At 44.3% G+C, this 27,500-nt stretch overlaps 2 protein-coding genes across 4 annotated transcripts in view; one reads left to right on the top strand and one right to left on the bottom strand.

The window, feature by feature from the left end:
• septin7b (septin 7b) overlaps positions 1-27,500 on the top strand; it is a 407,282-nt gene that overhangs the window by 269,724 nt on the left and 110,058 nt on the right. The window lies entirely within an intron of this gene.
• Positions 1-27,500, bottom strand: part of znf385d (zinc finger protein 385D) — a 68,957-nt gene that overhangs the window by 11,915 nt on the left and 29,542 nt on the right. For both annotated transcript variants that reach the window (XM_076279511.1, XM_076279509.1), the window contains exons 2-3: positions 24,478-24,623; positions 6,309-6,416 (exon numbers count right to left, since the gene is read on the bottom strand). In XM_076279511.1, coding sequence (XP_076135626.1) covers positions 6,309-6,416; positions 24,478-24,588 — 219 coding nt within the window. In that variant the 5' untranslated portion in view covers positions 24,589-24,623. The remainder of the gene's footprint in view (positions 1-6,308; positions 6,417-24,477; positions 24,624-27,500) is intronic.

The raw sequence follows: 27,500 nt of genomic DNA, 5'->3' as shown, positions 1-27,500 counted from the left end.
ACATGCAGCGTGATCACATTTGTAGTCATCAGAACCCTGACAGGCGTCCATCTGTTGGTGCAGAGTCAGGCAGAGACGGCGGGCAAACGCTGGGATTGATATCAGTCCTGTCAGGGCTTAGCTTAACAGTGCAGCTTCTGCCGCATGGTGATTTTCACTTTTTTTTTTCTTCCATTTTTTTTTTGTCAGTGTGTATGATCATTTCAGTGTGTTCTGAACTTGGCAAAAAAACTAGTGATGTTGAACATTCCGCTTAACTCCTCTTGCAGGATTTTTACAAATTATTATTAGGCCTCCACAAACGTTTTGACAAGCACGCTGTCATTGTGCTTTTACTGTAGCAGTCAAGGTGTCAATGTGATTTCAGGTAGACTTTGACAGAAAGAACAACCTTTTCACTCTCTTGCTTTTTCCACATGGTCAGCACCTTAGCTGCCAAATAGCTTCAAGAGAGATAACTGAGCTTCTAGTACATGTGTCGGTCTGGAAAAAATGCTTTCAGGCTAAAACTAATCTTAAAAATAAACTAAATAAATTTTATTGTTCTTAGTGCTACTATTGGTTATTGCTTAGTTTATTGCTCTTAGTGCTACCATTGATTATTAAAGTTTGTTTATCATATTGAATATTACTGAGAGATCATCTTGATAGAGGACAGCACCCCAGCAGTCCCTGGGCATTGTACAATCTAATCATTCATCTCATGATGCACAGCTCTGTCAGGACATGTTGTCCTCGGACACAATAAGGGTTCACCTTCAAAAAACGATTTATTATGACTCACTTGGCGTGGGCCATATGCAGGGACTTTCAGATGTCCTTGTTTACATATGTCAACACAGACACACACACACAGACACACACACACACACACACACACACACACACACGGACACACACACACAGACACAGACACTACACACACATAAACACACACTTCATAAGACACCACACACACACACACACACACACACACACACACTTCATAGACACCACACACACACATACTGACACAGACACAGGCACTTCACAGACACCACACACACAAACACACATACACATACTGACACACACAGACACACACATACGTGCGCTCCTGGCTGACTTGTCTGACATTGCCTGCAGCGAGGAGGAAGCTATCAGGAGACATGCGAATGCCTCTTCGAATAAATAAGGTTGCCGTCACCCCACCGGCCAGCCAGCGGATGGATGGCATGTGAATCAGGGAGAACAGGACGGCGGACATCGCAGGAGTAGCCCAGAAACAAACATAGCGGATAACTGCTTATCGCTCCCTCACGTAATACATTTCTGTATATCCCATTGTGATACAGACCAAACAGGCAGGAATGTTTGGAAAGGCATGGCTCCTTTTGTTTTTACACTACTACTGTGAGCAGAAAACACTGTAGACACATGCACACACACACACAAATACACGAAAGAACGCGCGCGCGCACACACACACACACACACACAAATTTAAAGAAGCACACACACGCTCACTCACTCACTCACTTACTCACACACAAACACACACACACACACACACACACACACACACACACAAACTATGCATCATAAACTGAATGATTGGGTTGTACACGCATGGTGGTCTGCATTGCTAATAGTGGTAAAGGAGAACCCAGGGTGGAAAGACTGTTTTTATGGCAGAAATAACACACAAGAACAAAAGCCCAATTCAATCTTGATAGCAATAACTGGTGGACATGTAAAACCGGCTCAAAGGATTGCAAACCGCTCGAGGCAGCTCTACCCTTTCCGACCTCTTCCTGTGAACACTTCAACAAGTTTACACAAATATTTACTCAACTTAGGGTTCAAGTTAAACTCTGGATTTAATGACTGTCCTCTGTTAAAGGAACAGTGTGCTGAGGTAAAAGCACTGTTTATGCCGTCAGCTGTGTTGTCTGCTAAGTGGATGAGTCAGTTAGACAGAATCTCTCATCTCATCTCATCTCATCCTCGCAATGCAGGCCCCCACTGCATCTGCCCACACAGACTGGGAAGAGCCCAAATATTACAATTATAAACAGAAATGGCTATGCTTTGAGGCACTGTTTTTGTATAAAAAATACAAAAATAAACATTTAAAAACAGACCTGACACCATTCTCAGAGGGAGTTCTCTCTGCCAAGGCAACATAAATGTATGACAAAGTTACAATCCAGGATGGTGTGGATAATATAAAGAAGAGGAAATTAAAATGCTCAGTCTGCTGTTCCTGATTGTTTCTGCACTAGCTAGACACAATGAATGGTGCCACACAGCATCATTTACAGACAAGCAGGGATGTAGTGGACGCTAAACGCAAGTAAACACAGTTTATCCACCTCTGAAATTTCACAAATAGAGTTTATCCACCTCTTATTAGAGTTTATCCACCTCTCAGAAGAGTTTATTCACCAATTGCAACTTTTAACATAAAAAAAAAAAAATCACACTGTATTATCCACATTCACAATTTTGTCACGGCTTTGCCTGGCTCCTCCTCCTGTTTGTGTGCTGCGTCTGTCTCCTGCAGGTAAGCTGGGTGCAGGTGTTTGGAGTCGTGCTAATCACTTCCTGGTCTGGGCCTTTAAAAGCACTTCAGACGAGACCGTCGCTGCTCTGTCTCTCCCGCACCGTTTAGGATTTTGTTTTGCTTATTCACTACACCGCATTACACTGATTGCTTACACTTTTATTTTCCAAATCTAACTCCACTACTGACTTTACTTAACCCATTCTGTTAAAGTCTATTCATTTAATAAATCTATATATAAATCTATATATATCGCTATTCTGCTTGTGGCCTTTCCCTACTCTGTTGCTTGCTTTGAGCCAGGCTTGTAACAATTTGTACACTCATCAACACTCTAGGAACCATTTAATATGACTGGTATTATTATAAACATTGGACAATAACCTCCACCATCATCAAACAGGTTCTGAATGCCTTTTGTAAAAATCCGATTCTGCATGGCGCAGTCCACCTCAACGAGATCACAAAATTCATAGTTTACCCACCCCTTATTTTACCATTACATACCTGCAGATAAGGGACAGTGAGTGGAGTGAAATGTGGGTTCTAATGTGTCCGGACATGAACAGAGGCTATGGCCATAGGCTATGGCCATAGAGATTAGAAATGTGGGTTCTAATGTGTCCGGACATGAACAGAGGCTATGGCCGTAGAGATTAGAAATGTGGGTTCTAATGTGTCCGGACATGAACAGAGGCTATGGCCGTAGGCTATGGTCATAGAGATTAGAAATGTGGGTTCTAATGTGTCCGGACATGAACAGAGGCTATGGCCGTAGAGATTAGAAATGTGGGTTCTAATGTGTCCGGACATGAACAGAGGCTATGGCCGTAGAGATTAGAAATGTGGGTTCTAATGTGTCCGGACATGAACAGAGGCTATGGCCATAGAGAGCTCTTTCTCCTTCATCAACTTCGCCTAAACGGTGTCATCAGACAGTCCTTCAAAGGGAATTAGCTTGTGTAAAGTTAACTGTGTTTAAGTAAGAGATAATGCATTGTCCACTGGGCATTATTTGATAATAAGTCCGAGACAGGTTAAACAGGACCCTGACAGGGAGCAAACAATACATCAATCTGCTTAATATATGGTTACTTGCCAAAACGAGAAGAGAAACTTCACACAATTATGTTAGTACTGCTTTATGGCTTCCGCCGAGAAAGAAATAGTTCACCAAACAAAGAGAACTTGAAGTTTAGAGGTGTTGCCTAGCAATGTATTACTCAAGTCTTCCAAACACCATAACCCCACAACAAATCTGCAAAACCATACGCTAATTCTCACTGTTTGACTCAGTTTTCAATTTCCTAAAACACATTTTGCAAAACACCACACACAATTTTCTACCTAACACACAAAAATCTAACTTCCTGTTTTTCACACACTATCAAAATGCCACACTCGCCACTTATTCACACTCAGTCTTCAATGCACAAACACTCATTACTTTACTGAACACCATTCGATCATTGCGTTAGTATTAGGCCTAGTCTATATATAGGCATAGGCCCTTTCAATCTGTCAGAGAATTTCCGATTAAAATGTTCAGAACCAATGCATATGCTTTGAAATGAAAATGAACTGAACTGGGCTACAGAAGCCGACTCCAGAAATGCCTTAGGAATGCACATTGTTTCTGCAGTTGAAAGGGTCTATAGGCCTATATGCCCAACTGCCCCCCCTCCCAAACCCCCCCCCCCACACACACACACACACACACAGTAATATAGTAAGTAATTTGATAGTCAGTAATTCCTTTCTTTGGCAAAATCAGCTTTTTCAAAACTCTACATCTGGTGGTCATTGTATTTTGCTTCTTTTTGTCTGACTTCTTATTGGCTGTAAAATACTATATTCACAACAGTAAATTATTTGGGATAAATCACTATTTTTGCTTTCAATATTGCTTGCATGCTTAGTGTGTATTTCAACTTCTCTCTGTAGACGTGTGTACATGATGTACATGATGTCATATTATGCCAAAAGTGTTTATTATGTTTGCTTTAGAGATGTCTATATGACATTTAGAATGGTGTGTGTCATTTTGCTGCAGATTTGAGGCATTTTGCATTTTGTGAGAGCAATTTTGGGTTCTGTGTGTAGAGCTTTGCACTTTCAGTGAAGTACCATTGTGATAAATGAACACGCTACTCATGGAATGATATGGAAGACTTATAGGCACAAAACCAGTGTGGTATGTGGCAGTGGTCATGCTTTGTTTGCAGCAGCCCTTATGATCACACCTCCGAACATGACTGCAGCATTCTGAAGAGCGGTGTAACAAAGGAACTGATCATGGTGCTTTCTATAAAAGCACAACGCTTCCAGTAAACGCTCCTGTCACACTGAAAGTACTGATTCTTTGTGAGAATTACATGCATGGACATAAAAGGGAAGCAGTGCATTTGTGTTCCTATCTGACAACCTTTGATTTATTTGGGTGTGTATTGTGAGTGTGACGGTAGCTCTATCTGTGCAGTGTGTGTGTGTGTGTGTGTGTGTGTGTGTCTGTCTGTGTCTGTGTGTTTGAGTGAGTGTGAATTGACTGATAGCATCCACCAGCATCCTTACCTACTGTGTGTGTGTGTGTGTGTGTGTGTGTGTGTGTGTGTGTGTGTGTGTGTGCGTCTGTGTGTGTGTGTTTGAGTGAGTTTGAATTGACTGATAGCATCCAGCAGCATCCTTACCTACTGTGTGTGTGTGTGTGTGTGTATGTGTGTGTGTGTGTGTGTATGTGTGTGTGTGTGTGTGTTGTGTGTGGTGGGGTACTTAATATTCAGCTCTACATAAATATCCCAGAAGTCCTCAATGGCCCTGTTACTCCTTTCAAATGGAACACTATTGCAAATCTGCAATGATAATAAAGTGTTGCCTCTGATGAAGACCAACTTCCTTGTGCCATCCCTGTGACTGGAATGCAAAAATCTCCCTGGGCCTCTCTGCCACTATCTCCGCACTGCAGTGGCGAAGCAGGTGGAGAGGGAGGGTAGGGGGAGCCAGGAGACTTGGGGGGTGTGGAAGGCGAGGGGGTGGGGGGTGGGGGGGGGGGGTGCAGCTAAACAGAGTCTTGGGCCCCTGCACTTGGTTCCAGGTTGATGGATGGCTCTGATGGGCTGTGATTGGCCCGAGATGGACCTCTGTGGCGGATATAATAACTTTGCTCGGAGGGATAGCGGGTTCAGACAGAATAAATAGCTTATTTAACGGAGGGGGGATATGGAAAACAACTTTGCGCAACCCAATGTGGATTACATACCTGAGGTAAGAGGAGGAGAGGAGAGTGGGGGAGAAAAACAATAATGGAAAAAAACTGCTATTGAGAATGAGGAGGAAGAACTTGAGTGCACGGCTAAATTAGAACATTGTCTCAAATGTGTGCATTCCAGACATATTATTTTCCCTCACACACAAGACCTTCACTGTCTGTGTTTCTGTGATTAAAGAGCCCAATCATCACACGCTCATCATCATTAAAGATGCTACATGCTTCCAAGACGATACCTGCTACCATGAATTCAAATCGGTGGTGTCTTTTTTTTGTCTACTGGATTTCTTCAGAAATGAACCTGAGTCCCACCGTGGCAGTGGTCGGATGTCTTCGCTCGGTGTGTGAGCGAGCATCGCAGATGGCCCTGCTTTTTGAAGCTTGGCCACACCACCCCCATCACCACCACCACCACCACCAACAACCCCGCACCATCCAACATCAAAGCCCCCGTGTGTGCCGACAGGGTCCTTTATGTCATCTTGCCTTCCGACTCACCTGCGAGTTAAAGCGAAGCTGGCACACGCCGCACGAGATGTACTTGCGCTTGGGCGAGGGGGCCACCCCGAACGTGTGATGGATCACCGCCTTCTGAACAGGATCCATCTGCAGGGGAGAACAGAAGACAAGACAATCAAATAAAACACAGAAGGAGAGACTAATTATCACATTAGAACTATCCCTCTCAGTCAACTTGTTTTGTTCCATCCTCCCCTACTGTCGCTTTCAGAACTCTTTTTCTCTCTCGGAATGCTGGGAGCGGAGGAGAGCAACTGCAGCTCTGTGGCGTGCGTTTGTGTTTCAAACGAAATGAGGCTTGGTTATCAAGAACAAGTGTGAGGCAATCTGGAGAGCATTAAGGCCCTCTGATCCCAAAGCTTTTTACACCCCGGGCCATGCAATCATGACCGGGGCTGGTGGGGCTTGGGGATGGGAGATCATCCTAACGGGGCTGTCAGGAGGCCACCTCAGATCAGTTAGTGACATCCACTCACTCAAAAATGATGGCAGGGAGGACGAGAGAGAGGAGGAGGAGGGGGGGGGGGGTTAGTCACAAAAGGCCAGTGCATACACACAGTGCATCAATAAAACCATCTCCATTTTAACCTAAAAGCAACACTTAGGAGTTTATAATGGCACTCCGCCATACGCTGATCAGACATTTGCAATCACACTATTTCAATTCTAAAAAAATAATATAGGCTACATTTGAGTGTTCAATATTTTGGATAACATTCAATATTTTTCACATATTTTAAATATGTATATAACATTACAAATTCATTATTAAAGTATAAAATATTAATGTGGATTTTATGTTGATGTTGTTACACTAAATGCTAAGTAATCAATAAACATTCAAGCTCTGCATAAACTTAATGTGTTTTGTAAAAAAAATCTCAACTACTTAGCAGTTCATGTACTGTTATTACATTGTGTAAATATATACATCTAAATGTATATCACGTGTATGACGGCTGATGGTCCAACATGAGAAACCAGAATCAATACACTCCTGTGGCTGTTCCTCTGACTAGAGTCTGCACTAAGAAAAGCTCAGCATGAGAGATGTATCGGACCATGTCAACAATATCTGCCATTAACCTTTACAAAACAATGAGAATGCTAAGCTAATAAAACCTGCTACCATGCTCTGATGCCTTTTATGGCTTTTCCGCACAATGCCATTTTTCTTTTTCAGCACTTATAATATGCATTTGTTTCTCCTTTTAACTCACTAGCTTGTAATGTGTTTCTATTTGTGTTTTTCTATGTGTATGTGTGCGAGAGAAAGAGAGAGAGAGAGATAGAGGGGGAGAAAGAGAGAGAGAAGGAGAGAGCGAGAAAGAAGGAGTGTATGCATTTGACTTTAATGACTACATTTTACAATGAAACGCTTAGGGGATTTGCAGCTGTATTGTTGTCTCCAACCCTGTCGCCGTGGTAATCAAAGGCACCAAATGGAAGACGCTGGGAAGAGCAAGACATCTCGGCCCTCTGTCAGTGTGTGTCCCCTCCGCCATGCACACACACACACACACTTGCTCTGTTTGATATGTGCATCCATCTGCCTGATAATGCAACTAAAAAGAGTGCACAAACAGCCATCTGTCTGGCTGCCAGGAGGCAGAGAGAGAAATATAAATGAAAATAAATAAATAAATAAATAAATGCAAGGAGGTACTCAGCTGTTGTTGAGGACTGTGGACTAAGGCTGGCTCTTCACCCTGAAAAAAAAAGCCTTGAAAAAAATGCCTTGAGCGCTTCACTTGAGATTTGGGTGAAAAAATGCCCAGATTAATATTTATTCAGTTAATGTCTGATGCAATTTTTTTATTTATTTATTTTTTTACAAAAATAACACCAGACAAAAAATGCCCCTTGATGTGTTTCAAGTTCTCTCTGACTACTCATGTTGAAAACCCAAGAGCACTCCACTGAGATGTGTTCAAAAAAAGACTAGAGGGAAAATACATTATTCAGCTAGCTAATACTGTATCTTATCGAGTGGTTACGTTTTTTTTTTTTAAATGACAGCAAAGGAAAAAAGAAGTCTCTTGATGCCTTTCTGTCTTTCTCTCTCCGCTCTAATGTCTTTTCCCACTGGCCTGGTTTCCCAGGCGAACTTGGCCGCATTCTCCCCTTCATTCCCTGCTCGCGTGGTGCAAAGTCTCGAAGAAACCAGCGCTAGTGTGAGGCTGAGCTGTTACACAAGTGCATTATGAGGGGCTGCCAACCACCGCTGTGCGGTGACAGCTCTCCCCTCCACAGGCTCTCCTTCACTCCACTGCCCAGAAGTCGGAGCGGCTTTTTGTCCATGAGGTTTTGCACTGAAACAAGCTTTTATCTAGCAAGCACTGGTGCAAAGCAATCTTCTCAGGCAAATGAATGTCTCTTTATTTCTCAGCAAAGTGACATTTTGCACCGTGAAGAGATGTTTTTCTTATAAGTGTCCCGATACGAATCCCAATTCCCCTTCACATAACACAGCGCTGTCCAAACTGAAACAAGAACACACTGTATCATGTCAGCATCATATTAAAAAGCGGGGGCCCCTCTGCACTGTTGTCACATGTATTTCATTTGAAATGAGTAATGTGTGTGTTGGGCACTCCCATCCTTTCTGCTCCCTCCCCACTCCCTATAGTTCCATCACAGCCCCGCAGAATAAATCTCCTGATGGGGAAGTGAGAGGATCCTCCTCTGAGGTGCGGGCGGGCAGGCTGGCAGGCAGGCATATGTGTTAGTCGTCTAACGTGCCTGCACGGCCTGCTGGGATAGGCGGGCTAATCCCTGGAGGACCAGACACTAATGGAGAGTCGAGAGCCCGCACATCTGCGCAGCGAAACGAGGCGATGACCTCTTTCTAGAAATATGCACCGGGAACCTGGCTGGACAGCCACAGCAGAGACACGGTGCCAGGCCAGACTAATGCCCCTGGCGCTCTGCCTGAGGCCTGCGATTCATAACGGAGGATGCAACAGCAAGGTCTTCTGAGGGGCTATTACCAATCAAGTGCCACGTCAGAGAGAGAGAGAGAGAGACTGATTGATTTCTTCTGCTGCATTCTGTTACACATGGCAAAACAGAAAGAACCTTGTTAGAAGACAGTTTGCATAGGGGCAGCCGTGGCCTACTCGTTAGGGCTTCGGACTTGCAACCGGAGGGTTGCCGGTTCGAACCCCAACCAGTGGGAACCACTGAAGTGCCCTTGAGCAAGGCACCTAACCCCTCACTGCTCTCCGAGCACCGCTGTAGCAGGCAGCTCACTGTGCCGGGATTAGTGTGTGCTTCACCTTACTGTGTGTCCACTGTGTGCTGAGTGTGTTTCACTAATTCATGGATTGGGATAAATGCAGAGACCAAATTTCCCTCACAGGATCAAAAGAGTATATATACTTATACTAGACACAGCAGTTTCACTACACCAAACAAAGGTGTTCCTCTGACCTAGCTCAAGTTTTTCCCAGGTGCAGAGCTTCCACACAAACTGCACAAACATGGATTCATACCAAAATAAAGGCGCCTGCTTCTGGTTTCTCAAGTAGGCTGGCCTGCTTCTCGAGACCATTACAGGCAAATAGACACACCACTGTGCAAGTGCATTCAGCTGTGTTGGCAGTTGAGTGTGTCTCTTAAGCAGCATCCTATAAAGTAAGTTGTGCAACAGCGCCATTGAGCGCTAATGTGCCTGCCGCTGGCGCATAGCTACAGCTCCACTGGTGAGTCGCTTTCCTTTCACGGTCTGTGTCGGTCATCTACAGGACACTGTGCCACTCTATGCGTATTGATGGACAGACAGACAGACAGACAGGGAAAACAGGGACCCCACAGCTATGTGGAGGTTCAGTTGAGATTTTTCTTGACAGATATCAAGCGTCTCTCTGAAAAAATTAATTCATTTCTTATTAACATTCCCTTCCCTACAACCACACCGTATCATGCAGACAGCACCTACACCCCCCCCCCCCCCCACACACACACACACACACCCTACCACCGCCCAAACCCTCGTCTTTGCATTATGAGGCTGTCTCTTTTCATCTGTCCCCACTCTCAGGTTTATGCGGATGTGTTTCCTGTCAGGATGCAGCATCCTGTGACCAGCGCAAATAATATGTGGCACTTTGGACAGGAGCGAAGAGGATTGACAGTGGACCGCCTGGCGCGGAGAGTTGGGTACTGGCCTAATAAACCCCCCATACACACACACACACACACACACACACACACACACACACACACACACACACACATACACACACACATACACACACACATACACACACACACACACACACACACAACACATACACGCGCGCACACACACACACACACACACACACAGACACACGACACATACACGCGCGCACACACACACACACACACACACGCACACACACACACACATATACACACACACACACACACACACAACACATACACACACACATACACACACACACACACACACATACACACACACACATACACGCTCTGTCTCAAACACAATGATTTCTCTTCTTAACCACCTCATGCTGACACCAGACCAGACAGGAGTGACACTGATGCAGTTGTTCCTTTCACCCACATCAAACCAAACGACAAACTCTTCACACACACTTTACAGCCGCCACACCTGGGGATGCTGGGACACGGCCATGCAGAAACATGCTCCTCCGCACTCCCCCCCGGCAGACTTACACAACGCATAGAGAATGTGGATATCAAATCTGGCAATCAATTTACATACAATACTTCCCGGTGCTTCACAGCGCAAAATGGCTCGATGGCACAAGCAAATCAGATTACATGCCAATTCCTATTAGAATGGAAATGGTTTGCTATTATTTGTTATGATTTGTACAAAGAAGTCCCACTGTTACATCTGAATTCTTGACTGACTGACCACTACTGACTGGAATGATAGCCGCAGTTCAGTATGGACAGTAGCCTGCAGTCATCTAGCTCCCAGGTGTTGGAGCCAGAGTGGTGCGAGGTAGGGGAGGGGGGAGTGAGTGAGTTAACTGATCAACACCGATCTGAATCCAGCATTACCGAACGCCTGGCTCACATACCATTAACCAAAGTGGGATAAATGACCTGTCAAAAGCAATCCCAGCCCCTATGCTTTTCCCAATTACCGCCCAGCACGCCCAAGAGTGAATCAGAAACTAGGACAGCTATTGATTGTGAGCAGTGCCCTGACCAAAAAAAAAAAGAAAGAAAGAAAAAAAATTTGCAAGTCAAATCCGACTCACGAGGCAGAATGATGAACAATCGGTAGCTGATGAAAAAACATGTTGCGCTGTTTCAAATAGAGTTGGTCGAGGGGTTGGTCAGGCCCTTAAGCTGCCATATCCATGACTTGCTCTTTTCATACCAGACTGGGGGCAAAAAAACTTTCTGTTCTTGGCTGGCTCAAGGTAAATCTTCAACATTTCTCAGTTTGTTCCCAACACAGCAGAAATCATTTCATGGGCTTCAGCTTCAAAGGCCTGGCACAACGGCTGCCATATATGGTTGATGTTCTATTCCTTCTTCTTCTAGTTTAACAACCGATCTGGAAACATTTCGAAAAAAGAAAAAAACAAACTTTTTTTTATGGATTTGTTGGAGGTATAACGGCCATTTATTTTCAGAGGCACTGATGACTGAGTCTGCTCTCTGCAGCCATTAAGATGCCAGAGCTAATGTACTTGAGGCATTGTTTGGATTGAACCATTGTTGCTTTTCACAGCGGGGCTAAAACAGAGCTAAAGAGAGAGAGAGAGAGAGAGAGAGAGAGAGAGAGAGAGAGGGTGGGGGAGAGAGAGAGAGACGGAGAGAGAGAGAGAGGGAGAAAGAGAGAGGGAGAGAGAGAGAGCGAGAGAGAAAGGGAGAGAGAGAGTGAGACTGGCACTTTGGAGGGAGCCCCAGAGCACACAATGACTCACTGGGTGGGGCTGCAGCACAGAGGAAATTGTCCCTGACAGTGACTTGAATAAAAAGCTCATAATATCTCCATTTACTGCACTCCTTTTAGATAATCATTTTTTATTTTTCATAATTTTTCAAGTGGTGTCATAATTTAGTAACCGCAAAAAGTGTTTTACTTTTCTTGGCCTGCTGTTCCTGACGCAGGGATATGGAGATGGTGAGACCAAGTCCAAGTTGTTTATTTGTGTCTATCTGTGCTGGCTGGTATGTTAGCTCTAGGATCTGACGCTAGCATTATGAGTCCAGTTCAGACGGCAGATTTACCCAACTCTGAGTGTAGAGGGAGAAGACATGGTCTGAGGCAGCATATCGGCAGTGAGATGGGAAGAGGAGGCAGCATGGGGGGGGGTGTGTGGGGGGGAGGGGGGTTCAGATGATGGGTGTAGAATCTACTCTACTGCACTGGCACTATCGAGATGACACAGACCCTCACCTGCCGACTGAACACTCTCCTCCTTGAGTCCACACACACACACGCACAAACGCACAGACACACATACACACACACACACACACACAAGCACACACACACACACGAACACATGCTCTCTCTCTCTCTCACACACACACACATGAACACATGTTCTCTCTCTCACACACGGACACACACACACACGCACACACACATGAACACATGCTCTCTCTCTCTCTCTCTCACACACACATGAACACATGTTCTCTCTATCTCACACACGGACACACACACACACGCACACACACATGAACACATCCTCTCTCTCTCTCTCATACACATCCACACACAGAGACAAAGGGCCCATAGTGAATGCAGTGAGCACCCCCGATGCTGTGTGACAGGCAGCTGAAGACCTTTTATCGCAGTGCCAGAGAGAAAGCCTGTCTCTGGCTGTGCCTTGCTGATATGAAACTGTTACATCCTCTCCCCAAACGCCACGATTCCTGCCATGTGGCCTGGCCCAGGTGGGAACACCTGAGGCACAGAGAGCGAGAGAGAGAGAGAGAGAGAGAGAGAGAGAGAGAGAGAGAGAGACAGACGGACAGACAGAGAGAGAAAGAGAGGACTGTTGCCAGAGAGATAGCCAGACCCCCCCCCCCCTCAACACACACACACACACACAATGCAGCTCAGAGCTTCAGAAAAAGTAACAAAAATGACAGACTTAACTTCTATCTCCTAAACTTTGTCAGCATACACACCTGCATATATCAGGTTTCCAGCTGCAGAACTAAATGATACTGTGTTGGTGCTGTTAACCATGATACAACCAAACAAGTGACAGCATTCCATATTTCTCTACAGTTGCTAAAGGGAAGTTCTGTCATACTGACTTCTGAAACTTAACCGGAGCCTGCTCTCTTCACAGCACCCGTCTGCACAGCCTGGACCCACGGGTGGCAGCGGGCGGCAGCGGGCAGCACCAGGCGGCACCGGGCGGCCCACACAATGCCACAGCGCTCCCCACTCATCCTCACTCCTGACCACCTCACACCTCGCCACCTTATAATCACCACCACCTGCCTTTCACCCTGCTACCACTACTGCCCAAAAAAGAAAGAAAAAACAGGCAACTACACATTTGTCGAATGCAGGATAATGCTCAGAGAAGCTGGGGGGAATGGGGGGAGGTGTTGGACAAACCTTGAGGTAATAGTAGCATTAACTGCATTTTGTAATGATGAGCAATGTTCTCCTTGGCTTAGCTGAGCACAACTCCATGAAAATCTACAACTCCAAAGTCCAATGAATAATTCCAAGAATTCAATGTAGCTTTTGGGAGGCAGATGGAGAGAGAGAGTGCTGTAATGGGCTCAGTGGGTTAGGAGATGAGGTCATTTATCTTTTTAAAAATGTTCTTAATGGGTATTGGATACGATTGATCATTTTGTAATGAGAAACCATAAAAGTGAAAGCACGACAAGGCAAATATTATGGACCAAGAAATGAATTGAAAAGAAAAAAAATCAACAGAACAGGAACAAGTGGATTTTGAAGTACATGACATGAACACAAAGGCTTCTCATTCCATAGCACAGTTTGGTACCTGCCCGATCACAAAAGGGATGACAGCTTGAACAGTTTGTCCAAGTCCCTTCAGCACACAGACACACAGGACCAGATGTACTAACGCTTTTGCGCCCACTTCAGGCGTATTTGTTTCGCAATGTGCGTGTAAAATCATTGCGAGGTATGTACAAACAGGCCGCAATGATGTATGGGAGGATCCAGGGAAAAGTGGGAGTTTAGCGTAAAAAGATGGGAGTGGAAGAGTAAAGAGCGCCTAATTATTTATTCCGCGGTATGTACAAAGACTGCTCCTGCAAGCGCACGTCTAATCTGCACCTAAATGCTCCCGCCTTGTAAAAGCAGGTGTTAATCCAAATTGCAGTTCAATGCGTCAATAAGATAACCTTTCAAAGACAACAGAATTGCTATTTAGAGCACCAGTTTTTGTGGTGAAAGTATTTGTACCTTACTACCAAAAGCAACCTCAACTTTCGTTGGCCTTTCAAATGTCTTACTTTCACTTTCACGTCATTCACTTAATATGGAAGATTGGTCAAATCTAGCAAGTAGGAAAAACTTTCCTACTTGCTAGATTTGACCAATCTTCCATAGCCTACGTGCACAAGTAGTTTGAGTAGAACTACTGATCTTCATTATCTCCCTGCTTGTTTACATCTTATCATGTAGGCTATGGTATTATTTCATGATTGCTAAACGTTTGATTCTTTTTAATGTTGTCATCAGTTAAGTTCATTCAACTGCGCTTGTATGTAGGCGCTGCCATTCAGTTGTGGACGTTCGTAAATTGCGTTTATGGGCGGAGAAAGGCAGAGAAAGGCGCAGTTTACTCCAAGGATTGAACGATTGATAAATACGACGGAAACTTGGGTCTGACAGCGTTCGCAATCTGTGGTGTGTCCATGACGCTGATCACGCTATGTTCGCAAATGTACGTACACCCAGGTAAAAAAAAAAACTATTAAAAGTATACTTTTTGAAAGTGTACTAAGTACCGTTTGTACTTTTTTCGTCAAATCCAAGTGTAATTAAGTGTATTGAATTATGTATTAAGTGCAACTTAATACCAACTTGACTATACTTTGAGTGTAATTAGTGTGCTAAAATGGAACAACTTTTTTCAAACTTTAAGTGTTCTTAAGTACATTATACAAAAAAATATTTTATGAGCATTCGAAACACAGTCGCAGTACAATTTTGTAACATCCCAAGTGTATTGGAAATGTACTTAAAAGGCATTACAATATAACTAATAATAGTGTAGTAGTGTATTTTGAATACACTCTTATCATCCTCATTCCTATTCATTTGGCATGCTTCTGTAATATTTTAAATTAACTTCAAATGTACTTCCTGACTACAATAAGTGCCTTGAAAGTTTGCAGTTATGTTAATAAAAGTATAGTCTTAAGATACTTTAAGCATTATAAAGGCATGCAATTTAAGTATAATATTAGTGTGCTTTAAAATTGTACTATTAGTACTCTCCTACCTATTCTGTTACATGACAAATTACACTTTGATTATGAGAAAAACATTTTATTGACATGAATGAAAACAAAACATAATATTCATCCATAACAAAAGTAAAACATTTTTCTGAAAGTTATGGATCTCTTGAGCATATCTTTTCAAGTTGGATGTGGTAACGCGATAAAACATGCATTTGGCCGTATTATATTATTTCACATGCATAGATTTTTCGAGTGGCTGTTTGGAGCGCTGGTCAGATTCCTCCTCGCTCGCAGCATTTTTTTCCATGCTTGGGGAGCAGTTTCCTCTGAGTGCGCACGTGCAGAGAGAATTTGGCGCACACATTTAATATCTACGTGTGTGAAATAATATATAATATTATACACCCGAATGCATGTTTCATCGCGCAAGTGCTTTTTGCCACTATTGTGTCGCGATACTCTACAGCCTCATTGGTAGACCATCAATTCAAAATGCAGATTTCATGAAAAACAAAAGTTGTTTACCCTCCTAGGTGAGAGAATTTGCCCTCTAAGCTTGAAATTGTTTACTGGACACCCAGCCTACAGCCAACAACGTAACAGTCTAACATGGCTAAATGTGTAATGCATGATCATTTATTGCTTATTTGTTTGCAAAGTCTTCTGGCCCAGAAAGAAAACCATGGTGGATACGGATCATGGCTGAGGAGGAAAGGTACAGCTGGTAGAGTTGTGCAGTGAGTGAACTTCCCTCCCAATACTGAGATGTGGTGGCAAAAGCTGTGGTAGCTAGCTTCCTTACTAGCACACCATCTTCCAGTCCAAGATGCATAAAGTTTTCGGTGGCAACCCGGGGCTGGACAGCAGTCAAATGCATTGACCTTGGTATTAGAGAATTTGTCTCTGTTGTCTGTGAACAGAAAGATGGAAAACATTTTACAAGATAAACAATATTTTACACAGAAATCCATTGGCAATGATGAGATTAATACAGATTATCTGTACCTATTTGACATTTACTTTTTATGGGTCAAATAGGTATTGACACCATCTGTTTGCCATCCTGGTATGGGTAGACCTGGCCAGGTAGTCTTTCCTTAAAGCGTTGTGCACCTTGGCACCGATATGAGTGCAACCACCCTGTTTTCTGCATTTGATTACCTTAGATTCCTTTGTTTCCAATACAACCGTATTATCGTTTTCGGGTCAAATGGCATTTTAAATAAATGGGAGTCGTAGGGGCACTAGCCTACTATTTTGATGCATGAATCAAAATCATCATGTATCAAAATAGTTCTGCCCCTACGACTCCCATTCAAAATGGCATTTGACCCAGAAACGACAATACAGTCAAGCTTAATGGTGGCGCTTCTGACTTAATTATGCTTTCAAACGAGTTTGACTCAGGTACATTAACAAAAAGACCCTAGGTTGCATTTTGGCTTGAGTTATGCTTTAAGAGTAATGGGATAAGGTCCTGGATGAAGAATATTTACCTTTACTGCTGATTATTTGAGGCGTTCAGACATCTCGGTTTTAAAACTGTCCAGGAACACCTGTAAAAACATAGTTAGGCTACAGATTAAAACTAGGTAAATTACAAACACTACCATGAAATGAACTTGAATGCTCTGTCAAACACAAATAATTTAAAAAAAAAACTAAATCTATCGCATAAACCAAGGCATAATATCAATCATATAGCCTAAGCTTCATAGCACTAACTTAGTAGAACACCAGGTTTAATTCCCCCTCTAATATCAATGGTGAAAAAAAACGTTCTACTTCATAAAATGCATGTAATTTGTCCTGTAGACTCATTTTAAAAGATGTCTCCACGATTAAAGAAAAAAACAGCTACAATGTCATTAGCATGCCTAATGAATGTGAAGTGTGACTAGCCTAGCACTATCCTCCTTTCTGTGAGTTAACAGCCTACACCACACATAATATTAAAGAACATTGGTGAACTTTAGGCAAACGTTGCTTAATAAAGAACACACTTTCCTCCATCATAGTTTGTCTAACGTTAGTGCTAGCCAACGCTTGTCAATAATCCCACAAACACAAAGCAGGCTAATGTAGTTTTCTTCTTGATAGGGATCTGGTCGACGTATATGACGTTAACGTTAGCTAAATTAGCTAACGTGATCTGGCATTGCTAGCTTGTACTAGCAAGGATAAAAATAAACTCTTGAAAGATTGCTAAGCCATCAATTTAACTTCTCCAAAGACTACCGAAGGTCATAAAGAGTAAGCTACATCAGAATCATTTAACAATATGCTTTGGGACTCACCTGATAACGAATAACTTGGCACTTTAGATCCAACTGGCTTCAGTCCTTGTTATCTCATATGACGAGTCCTTCTGGCTCTGTAGGACCAACGTCTCTGGCATGACTAGAATTTATGGTATCTTTAATTTGGACAAACCTGTAACCTTATACGGACCGTAAACGTATGCATTTTCTGGTCTCTACAGTCCATCTGTCTTGCAAATAAAGTTACAAGCATAGACTGTATGAAATAACGTTAATGTTTGCTCACACCACGTTTTGCTCGAAAGCTGCACAGATCCGCCCACTCATTTCAAATTCAAACAGCCATGTTATTGGTCAACTGGACTGCCTATACAACTGTGTTGCCTATAAATGTAACAAAGTGCCACATTCATCCTCTCACAACCTCTACTACATCACAAACGTATAGGCTATTACCTTACTAAGACACAAAATCAACAAAAGAAAAAATATTATTTGATGACCAAAACTGATAGATCAGTATGTCTCTAGGCTAGGTTATTGCACATTGCCATCCATGCGGCTGACATATCAGGCCTAAAAGCTACACACATTAGTATTTTATTAAAGGTGAGATGACTATGAAACTATGCAAACAATGTATTAGGCCTACCAAAAATATATACTTTCCATAAGTATATATTTTTATAAGCCTCGTCTACACACAGAGAGAAGAGCGGATATTGAGGGGGAGGGGGTGGAGGGGAGGCAGGGAGGGGAACTGTGTGGGGCGGGTGTGTAGGAGGCTTGGGGGAGTGGAAGGGTGAGGAAGGGGTGAGTGGATAGAGGGACGGGATGTGGCCAAGGTGCTCGCAAAAAGACTCCAGCCGAACTTGAGCCCTGGAGCTGACCATTTGAAATGATGACGTCCTCCCCTTAAAACGCCCAGCCAGCTAATCTCCTGTACCTTTGGGGGTAGACCAACTCTCTCTCTATCTCTCTCTCTCTCTCTCTCTCTACCCCTCCTTCTGCAGCGGCAAACATGCTTTTCATTAGAGGAGCGCAGGTCTCCACAGAGAGACAGAGAGAGAGAGAGAGAGAGAGAGAGAGAGAGAGAGAGATGGGGGGAGACAGAGGAAAAGATGGTGCAGGTGCAAAGAGCCAGCTGTCTCCTGGCAGACGGAGTGCCAGGCCATACATCCGTCAACACCGCCCGTCAGCCACTGGCGTCCCAGAGAGTTGGGTTACACATAGTGCGTTCACATAAGCCATTGGCAGGGGCCTTTTCAGTGCGCTTTATACGTTTTGTCAGTAAGATTATGATCAATCTGTTCCAAGCCACCCCCCTGCGTTGAATGAAATTCCGATCCAAGGCTCTGTATTTCCCAAGGTCAAAACCACGACTGGCATCAATGTGAGTGTATGTGGGTGTAATCTGCTAAAAGTGATTTATCGGAAATCGCATTCCATATGCTGACACTGAATAATGTCATAATCATCGCAAGGCCATCAGTGGCGGAGAACCTTTTGTATTATTAACAACTGTTTTCAGTGGAAAACAATATTATTGATGGCGCTTAAGCTAGTAGAGGGAAAGGCTGCCTGCCACATTTCTATTTTCTTTTGGAAAAGAAACATTCCTAAACAGAAAATAATACACCAACTATCTCAGGTCCAATGTCTCTATTTTACTAGTAATTTTACATCTGCAGAATTTTGCTGTTTTTAATTAAGCAGAGCAGTAAAAATGCTTATCAACGTCCTGTTGCACAGACTTACTGGCACAAAAACATCCCCATAAAAATCAGTTTAAGCTCCCAAGTATTATCTGTGCATACCAAAAGAGAAAGGCTGCTGGCAAATCTCCAGCTAATAAAACATCATTGGGCCAGTGAGCAAAGGCAGAGAGGAGACAGGCAGGGGGGGGGGGGTGGCAAAAATCCTCCGTGGCTCCGATCCTGCCGTCCGTTAGTTAAGAAATTGGCAGACGTTCTATTCCAGCAGTCGTCGGTTATTCAGAACCATTTTCATCCTGCACCGATGCTCCATCTTAATTCTAAAGCCCATGTTAACCCTGATTCTTTGTCTTTTAAAACAGTTGGCTTTTTTTAATTTCCCAGTCAATTATGAGCTCTGCTGCAGTCTATTCATATTATAAGGCTCACACTATAATGAGGGCTTACAGCCTAAAAATGCAAAATTCAACAGCGGCTCTCACCATCAGCCATTAGATTTGCATAAAGACACGCATTCCACCAAGGCTGCCACATTTCTCATAGAGAAATTTACACTTAGCATGCGCCTGCATTTAAAGCAGCTTAGCCAAGCCGATAACGCATACATTATCTCCGTATGCACACTCCCACTGGGCATCAAACCCTCACACTCTATTCCTAAATAGTGCTTTGCTCCGCCAACCAAGTCAACTTGGAAAGCAAAGACGCACGCAAGCAAGCAAACGAATGAAAGAACAGCACAAATGTATATATCATACTTGTGTATGAAGTGAAGCGTTAGACTTATTTCCGCCCAAACCTTTTGAGGCAAATGTCCATTACAGCTGCTGGGAGACTCGGGGGTGGGGGTGGGGGTGGGGGGGGGGGTTGCACGCGGTGGGGTGCTTGAGGGAGTGTGGACGGCAGGGCCCCATGTGTCTGTCTCCGTCCTCCACTCCAAAGCAATTTTCCCGCCGAGCCGCACGAGGAGAAATCGATAGCTCACAATGCTGATTGCTCTACAGAGGAAATAGAGTTTGTATTGTTTCTCAAAGACAAATGTAGGCTTTGGGCAAGATAAATGGCATTTCAGCTCCAGTGAAAAGCCTTAACTGAAAACTGCTTCAGTCGTTCATTGGGCTCTGTCTGATGCGCAGTGTCACCAGCCCAAGCTCACCTCTCTCTCTCTCTCTCTCTCTCTCTCTCTCTCTCTCTCTCTCTCTCTCTTCCTTTCTCTCTCTCTCCCTCTCCACCCCTTTCTCTCTTCCTCTCTCTCCCTTTCTCTCTCCCTCTCTCTCTCACACTCGGCCCTCTCCTCTTCTTGCCTCTTTTTTTTTCTTTCTCACTTTCTCTGCCTGTCTGTTGCAAATCTACCTGCCGCCACCCACATAGTGACTTGGTGGTGTTGCTAATCGCAAGTTCTCTCTCCCTCTCTTTCTTCTCACCTCTGCACCACATCAGCCTTTCTGCTTCCTCCTTGGCCAATCTGATTGTCACATCCTGTGAGCACCGACGCTGTCGCCTTCACTGCTCGCCCCCTTTTCTTTGTCAAACGAGCCGAGCTACATTCTAGCTAAATTCATCCCACAGAGCCTCACAAAGCTAGTTATTGCATGCTTAACCACACAAAACCACTGACTGGAGTGCACAGGCTTTCGTCAATTTAAAAGTTATTCAGGTAATGACAGAAAAGATAATGTGTGTGTGTGTGTGTGTGTGTGTGTGTGTGTGTGTGTGCAAGCGTGCATCCCCCTCATGTCAGTGGGTCTGCCGCCTACGTGGCCCATTCGGAAAAAATCACGCTAGTGCTGTAAATTTAATCACGGAGGTGGAAAAAATAATGTTGCCATAATGCATAAGACTCCTTAGTTTTATGTTTTCGAGTCGGTAAATGTTTAGCACACCTTTGAGGCAAAGCATTATGGCCTGACCTCACTGTTTCCTCCCTGTATATGCTCTCTCTCTCTCTCTCTCTCTTTCTCTCTCACTCTCTCTCTCACTCACTCATACACACACACAGTGATGGTGAGACACAGAATACTGCATTAACACATAGAAAAACACCCACAACACCTAAACATACTGTAGAACACACAGAAAAAAACCCTCAACGTCTACTCTTGAACATCCACAACTGAACCCCCCCACCCCACACCTCTCTCTCTTTCTCACGCACACAAACAAATCAACCATCTGCAAATGGCACTACTAGCAGTGACTCCACGAACCAAAGATGCTGTTATCAGACACACAGCACATAGCATCCCAGCCATGTGGCAGACAGGCAGGCAGGCAGGCAGGCAGCCATCTGAAGAGTGAAATAATGGCACTTGAGCGTGAGCGCATTTACAGAGTCATTCAGTGTTCAACTTTGAAGAGAGCGGGGCAGTTGCTGAAAGACAGGCAATCCTAGAAGAAAGAGAGAGAGAGAGAAAGGGGGGGGGCTGGGAGACAGTGAGGGATTCAGAGATACAGAGGAACAGAGAGGAAAGAGAGAGAGAGAGAGAGAGAGAGAGGAACAGAGAGGGGGGGGGGGGTGCAGAGGGGATTGGGGTGGATTGAGACAAAATGAGAGCTAGAGAGAGGAAAAGAGAGACAGAATAAGAAATAAAAAGAGAAATAGAGTGAGAGAGAGAAAGAGAGATAGGGGAGAAAGAGGGAAAATGAAAGCTAGAGAGATGAAGAGAGAGAGAGAGAGAGAGAGAGAGAGAGAGAGATTGGTTGGGCAGTGCAGAGAGATTATGGCATACTAATCCAGTATCAGCTTCCCATGTGTTGGAGCCCTCCCAGCTCATGACTCATTATGTGAGGAAAAGTCTGTAAAATACAGATTAGAGTCAGAGCGGAGCAGAGGGCTAGAAAACGCACTTCAGACTTTTTTACAAGAACTTTCCTCACAGCTGTGGCGTTTTTCTTCTCCACTGGATTTGCACGTTTTTTCTCTCTCTCAAAAAAGCTTGATGAGCGATTATGCAAGCTGAAAACGATGAGGTTGTCAACACCGGGGTTTGCCACATGAAAGCCTTGTGTGGACGGAACGAAAACAAGAGGCACAACCCGAAAAAACAAACAAACAGAGGGCTCTGATCATGGTCAGGTCATGGGGTCATGCGTGAACTCGTAACGGGTTTGGAGGAGAAGAGGATAATTTAGGAGATGTGGCTAAGGCTCAGTGCGCTGGCCAGTGTGTGACTGCAAACCGTGAAAAGAGCCAGTGAACCTTGACCCCTGTCCCGTAAACAACCCTTGCCCTCTCTTCACCTCGACCTCAGTGGAGGCTCTTTCCATGCACTCAGTCATCCACACACTGGTAACCTCCCACTCCGACACACATGGGCCACAACCCCTCTCACACACCTGCAGACCAACAGCAAAACAACAGCCGTTACTGGTGCTGCTCATTCCATTGAAAGATAACATTCAATCCGATATATTTAGATTTAGTACACTTTTAGTTAGATTTAGTACACTTTTAGTTCATTTCAGTGAGTCCTCTACCTATACATTCTTTGTGTATATGCACACAAAAACATCAAAACTCAGAAACATCTTACATTGTGAATCCAAGTGATGACGGGGACCAGCATTCGAGTCATACCCGGGTCATTTCCTGACCCCACCATATCTCTCTCTCCAACTCACTTCCCTCTTCACTGCCCTGTCACAATAAAGGCATGAAAGCCCAACAATATTGTAAATCTAATATTTAAGCAATCCTGGCACTCTAAAAAAGAAAACAGGCAAAGTGGTGAAATACACTGCTCCAACCTATCAACAGTGTTGGTTCAGTAGCCCTGAAGAATGGGTGTATTTAACTGGCTGCTGAGGTCAAAACATCAACAATCTTTCGCTTTTGAGCATTGTTTTAAAAATCAAACAAACCGGCGCGCAGTATTGCAGTGTACTGTATCGGCTTTCTCTGGAACATCTGTCCCTCTGAGCACGTAAGTGTCTCAGTGTTTCAGCACTGCTGTGATACCGCAGCTCCCTCGACTTACGCTGCACAAGCCGAGAAACATCTGTGCGGCGCAACGGCGCGGTGAAAGCAATGATATGATTGGTGAGTGGTGGTGGGAATTTGACAGAGACGCTAAGGACCAAAGCGTGGTCCGTGTAACAACAGCATGGAAGTGTTTACTTCAGTGGACAAAGTGGCGTGTCTGCATCCTCCAACACATCCTCGCGTTTTGAGCTCTTGGGTGAATCCAGCGGATGACTTTTTGCTCAAAACAACTAAATCGTCACCCAGATATACAACTCAGTTTTATTGGCTCCCTGAAAGAGGACCCCCTGAGCTTAGAATTGACAGCCCTGACAAAACGCAGCTCAGAGAATTTTGAGCTGCACTAAAACACAACAACCTTCCCCACTCACTCGAACTCCTCTTCCTACAGCTGCCCTTAGTCACACAACACCCTGCATACAATTGCATGTTACTTTCTGCTGTGTCATATTACCCTAGCGGGTTATTTAACCATCAAACATAGCCTTAGCAATCTTTATCAACACTGTCTTCAATGAGAGGCGTTGGGATCCTGCTTGCTGGGGATCTATCACATTAGTGGGCTGGTTTAATTCTCTTGTGAACATAAAGCCATTTCCAGTCATTTGAGACTAATCTTTATGTTCCCCCTGTCTGGCCTGGAATACATTTGCAATTCTGCGGTGTACCTCTGCGTAGGTCAGTGTGAGTGTGTGTAAGTGTGTGTGTGTGTGGGTGTGTGTGTGGGTGTGTGTGTGGGTGTGTGGGTGTTAGTGTGGGTAGAATGCACTTACCGCACTGAAGCTGGGGAAGAGACTGACCCCTGACGTGGGTTCGAGGGAGAAGGGCAGGAACTGCTTAATGCCCAGGGCAGGCTGCATGGCAGCAGGGAGGGGCGGCCGCATCAGAGTGGGCAGAAGGGTGCCCTGACATGTGTTACCTGCATTAGCCACACAGAAGCACACACACACACACACACACACACACACACACAAACATACAAACACAGACAGACAAACAAACACAGAAACATGCTGGAGTAAGGCAGAAATTCAGACCACACTGGAAGTACTGGACATACTTAAAATGAAAATATTTTATGTAATCTCTTATGAATAACAAAGAGGAAGGTGTATTTCTGTGAATACACACTTCTCACTGTGTTCATTTATAATATCATAAATGCATAATGCCTAGCAAGATAAATAATGCCTTGTTAGCTAGACATAACATAATGCTTTATTAAGCATATGCTTATTGCCATTTATTGCCATTAATGTCCTGCACCGAAAAGCATTATGCAGAGTGTATTAAGCATTTGGTCTCTAATGCTCAATACACGCGGTCTAATACTCATAAATGATTTACTGTGCGGCATCATGCTCTGTGAATGCATCCAATATGCATTATGATGACCATGACCATCAGCGAGTCTCAAGTAGAAAACACAGCACATCATAATGACAAAAGAACAGACAAACAGAATAAGAAAGAGCTGGTGGCCCCATCAAGCGTTACTGTGCTGTGTGTGTGTGTGTGTGTGTGTGTGTGTGTGTGTGTGTGTGTGTGTGTGTGTGTGTGTGTGTGTGTGTCTGTGTGTGTGTGTGTGTGTGTGTGTGTGTTATGCACTTAACACTTAATTACTTGATTAGTACAATGTACTTACGGAGGTACATGTTATAACAGGTACAAAAAACAGTATAGAGCTGTGTCTTACGTTTGGGGTTAGCAACCTGTAAGATCTACCTCAATAAGAAATGCATTGGTATAAAACCCTTATATTATAATGAGTCAATTAATTAAGCACATCGGCACATCGTACCTAAAAATATGGTTTGATACTACCTCATTCACAGTTAAGGTAAATAATTTTTTTTAAAGAATCCACATAATTGTTTGGACCATGTAGCCAATGATAAACCTTGCAAAGGCTCGCTTATTAACATGAGTCCATGGGTACTCTTTTTTGTAAAACATTGCACTTTTTCACAAGTATGCTAATCAGCACTGAAGTGCTTCCATTAAATCACAGTGCTTCTCTAAGTGTAGGTTTTCAACACCAGCTAACCCCTGAAATGTGCATGCACACGGGTATGAAAACTCAACAGCCATGACTGCTTCAAACAGGCGCCACATACATTTGCAAGAAGATTTCTCTTGTGGGTGTGAGGAAGGCACGAGCACAATGGCTCACAGACTGAACTGTCAAATGGACAGGAGATAAGAGAGCTGACAGACGTTCTTCTCATCCTTTTGTCATGGTCTTTTCAATAACTTGTGATTATCTGCAAGAATTGCTAATAATTGCCCCCCTCCCATGGAGCGTCTGACTACTGTACATGCAGCTTGAACTAACACAATGCTTTGTTTTGATGTCTGTTGTACGAAAGAGTCAGTTGCACTCCAATGAAAAAAAAACAACAACAACAACAAGCAAGGAAACAAGCATTTTATTCTAAATAAGAGTAAAAAGTCAAGCCTTTCATCTTCTTAGCGTTACGTGAGTCAGCCCCCCTTTTTTTTCTCTCTAACGCAGTCATTAACGTCAGGGGAGGACTTGATAATTACACAGGCTGAATGAATGCCGTGGAACTAGAGCACACTGGAGAGCCAGAGCGGAAGAGAGAGCAGGAGAGACGCAAAAACCGCTGGGAGAAACAAAAGTAAATAGCTTTACTTGGTTTTATTATCGCATGAGTAAGAGCCTGTAAAGTAAGAGAGAGAAGAGTTGTGTGTGTGTGTGTGTGTGTGTGGGGGGGGGGGGGGATGCAGTTACATGGCCTGAATTAAAAACAGCAGAGCCGTTTCAACACCAGCATCAGTCAATGGGCGCACGGGCCACATACTTCCAAAACACCGCAAGTTATAGAAAGCCGTTAATGGGAACCATAGGACAACTGGCCGTCCAAGTGCGCAGAAAAAGGGGGGAGAAAATCGATGCCAGCATGGGGCTTAAAAGCAGCATGCCTTGTATCAAAACAGCCACTCCAGAGACAAATAAAACGCACAATGGCTCTGCTGCTCCGATCCCCGGGCGATGGGAGGGTAAATAAAGTGGGAAGGAGTCGTGTAAAAAGAATGGGGAGGGTGAGACGGAGAAGGCACTGCACTGTTACACCCATGCCTTGGAATGCCACATGCCTGCATGTTCAAGAGGAGGCATGTTTAAGCTCCATTTCCTTCACCCCCCCCCCCCCCTCCAAATCAGTTCCCCTTCTACAACCCCCCCCCCCCGCCCCTCCAAATCAGTTCCCCTTCTACAACCCCCCCCCCCCCCCAATCCACTCAACCCCTCAGGCCTCACTCTTCAAGCCCTCCCTGATGTGTGAATTACGTCTCTGCGGTTGTCAGAAAAACAGCGTTCGAGACGCAGCCAAAACACGAGTGAGTGACAGCATTGTTGGAGGGCTCGGGGAGGGAGTGTACCGAGCAGCGGACAATGGACTCCTAGCCCAGCCCAGACAGACAGACACACACACACACACACACACACACACACACACACACACACACACACACACACACACACACACACACACACACACACAGAGAGATGCAATTCAATTCACATGCAATTCAATACTGTGTGGTGCAGCTGCAATGGGCCATCACACCAGAGACTTTTGGCTGCTGCTCTTTTTTTTCCACGACTCACCTCCTCATGAACTTCAATCATAAAAGGTTTACAGCGCATGCACGCGGCCAGCACATAAATATCGACTTGGACGGCGAGTGAGCACCGTTGGCTTGTTAAGGCACTAATAAGCTGACATGTGCAACACCTTGCCCAACCTTGGAGGGCCGGCCATGGGGAGAG

This window comes from Alosa pseudoharengus, unplaced genomic scaffold (genome assembly GCF_046254945.1).
Source record: "Alosa pseudoharengus isolate Yale_2024_CS ecotype anadromous, Long Island Sound unplaced genomic scaffold, YU_APseudo_1.1 YU_APseudo_1.1_scf_12, whole genome shotgun sequence".
Lineage (NCBI taxonomy): Eukaryota > Metazoa > Chordata > Actinopteri > Clupeiformes > Clupeidae > Alosa > Alosa pseudoharengus.
Note: the sequence above shows the minus strand (reverse complement) of the source record. Positions and strands in the feature narration are given on the sequence as shown.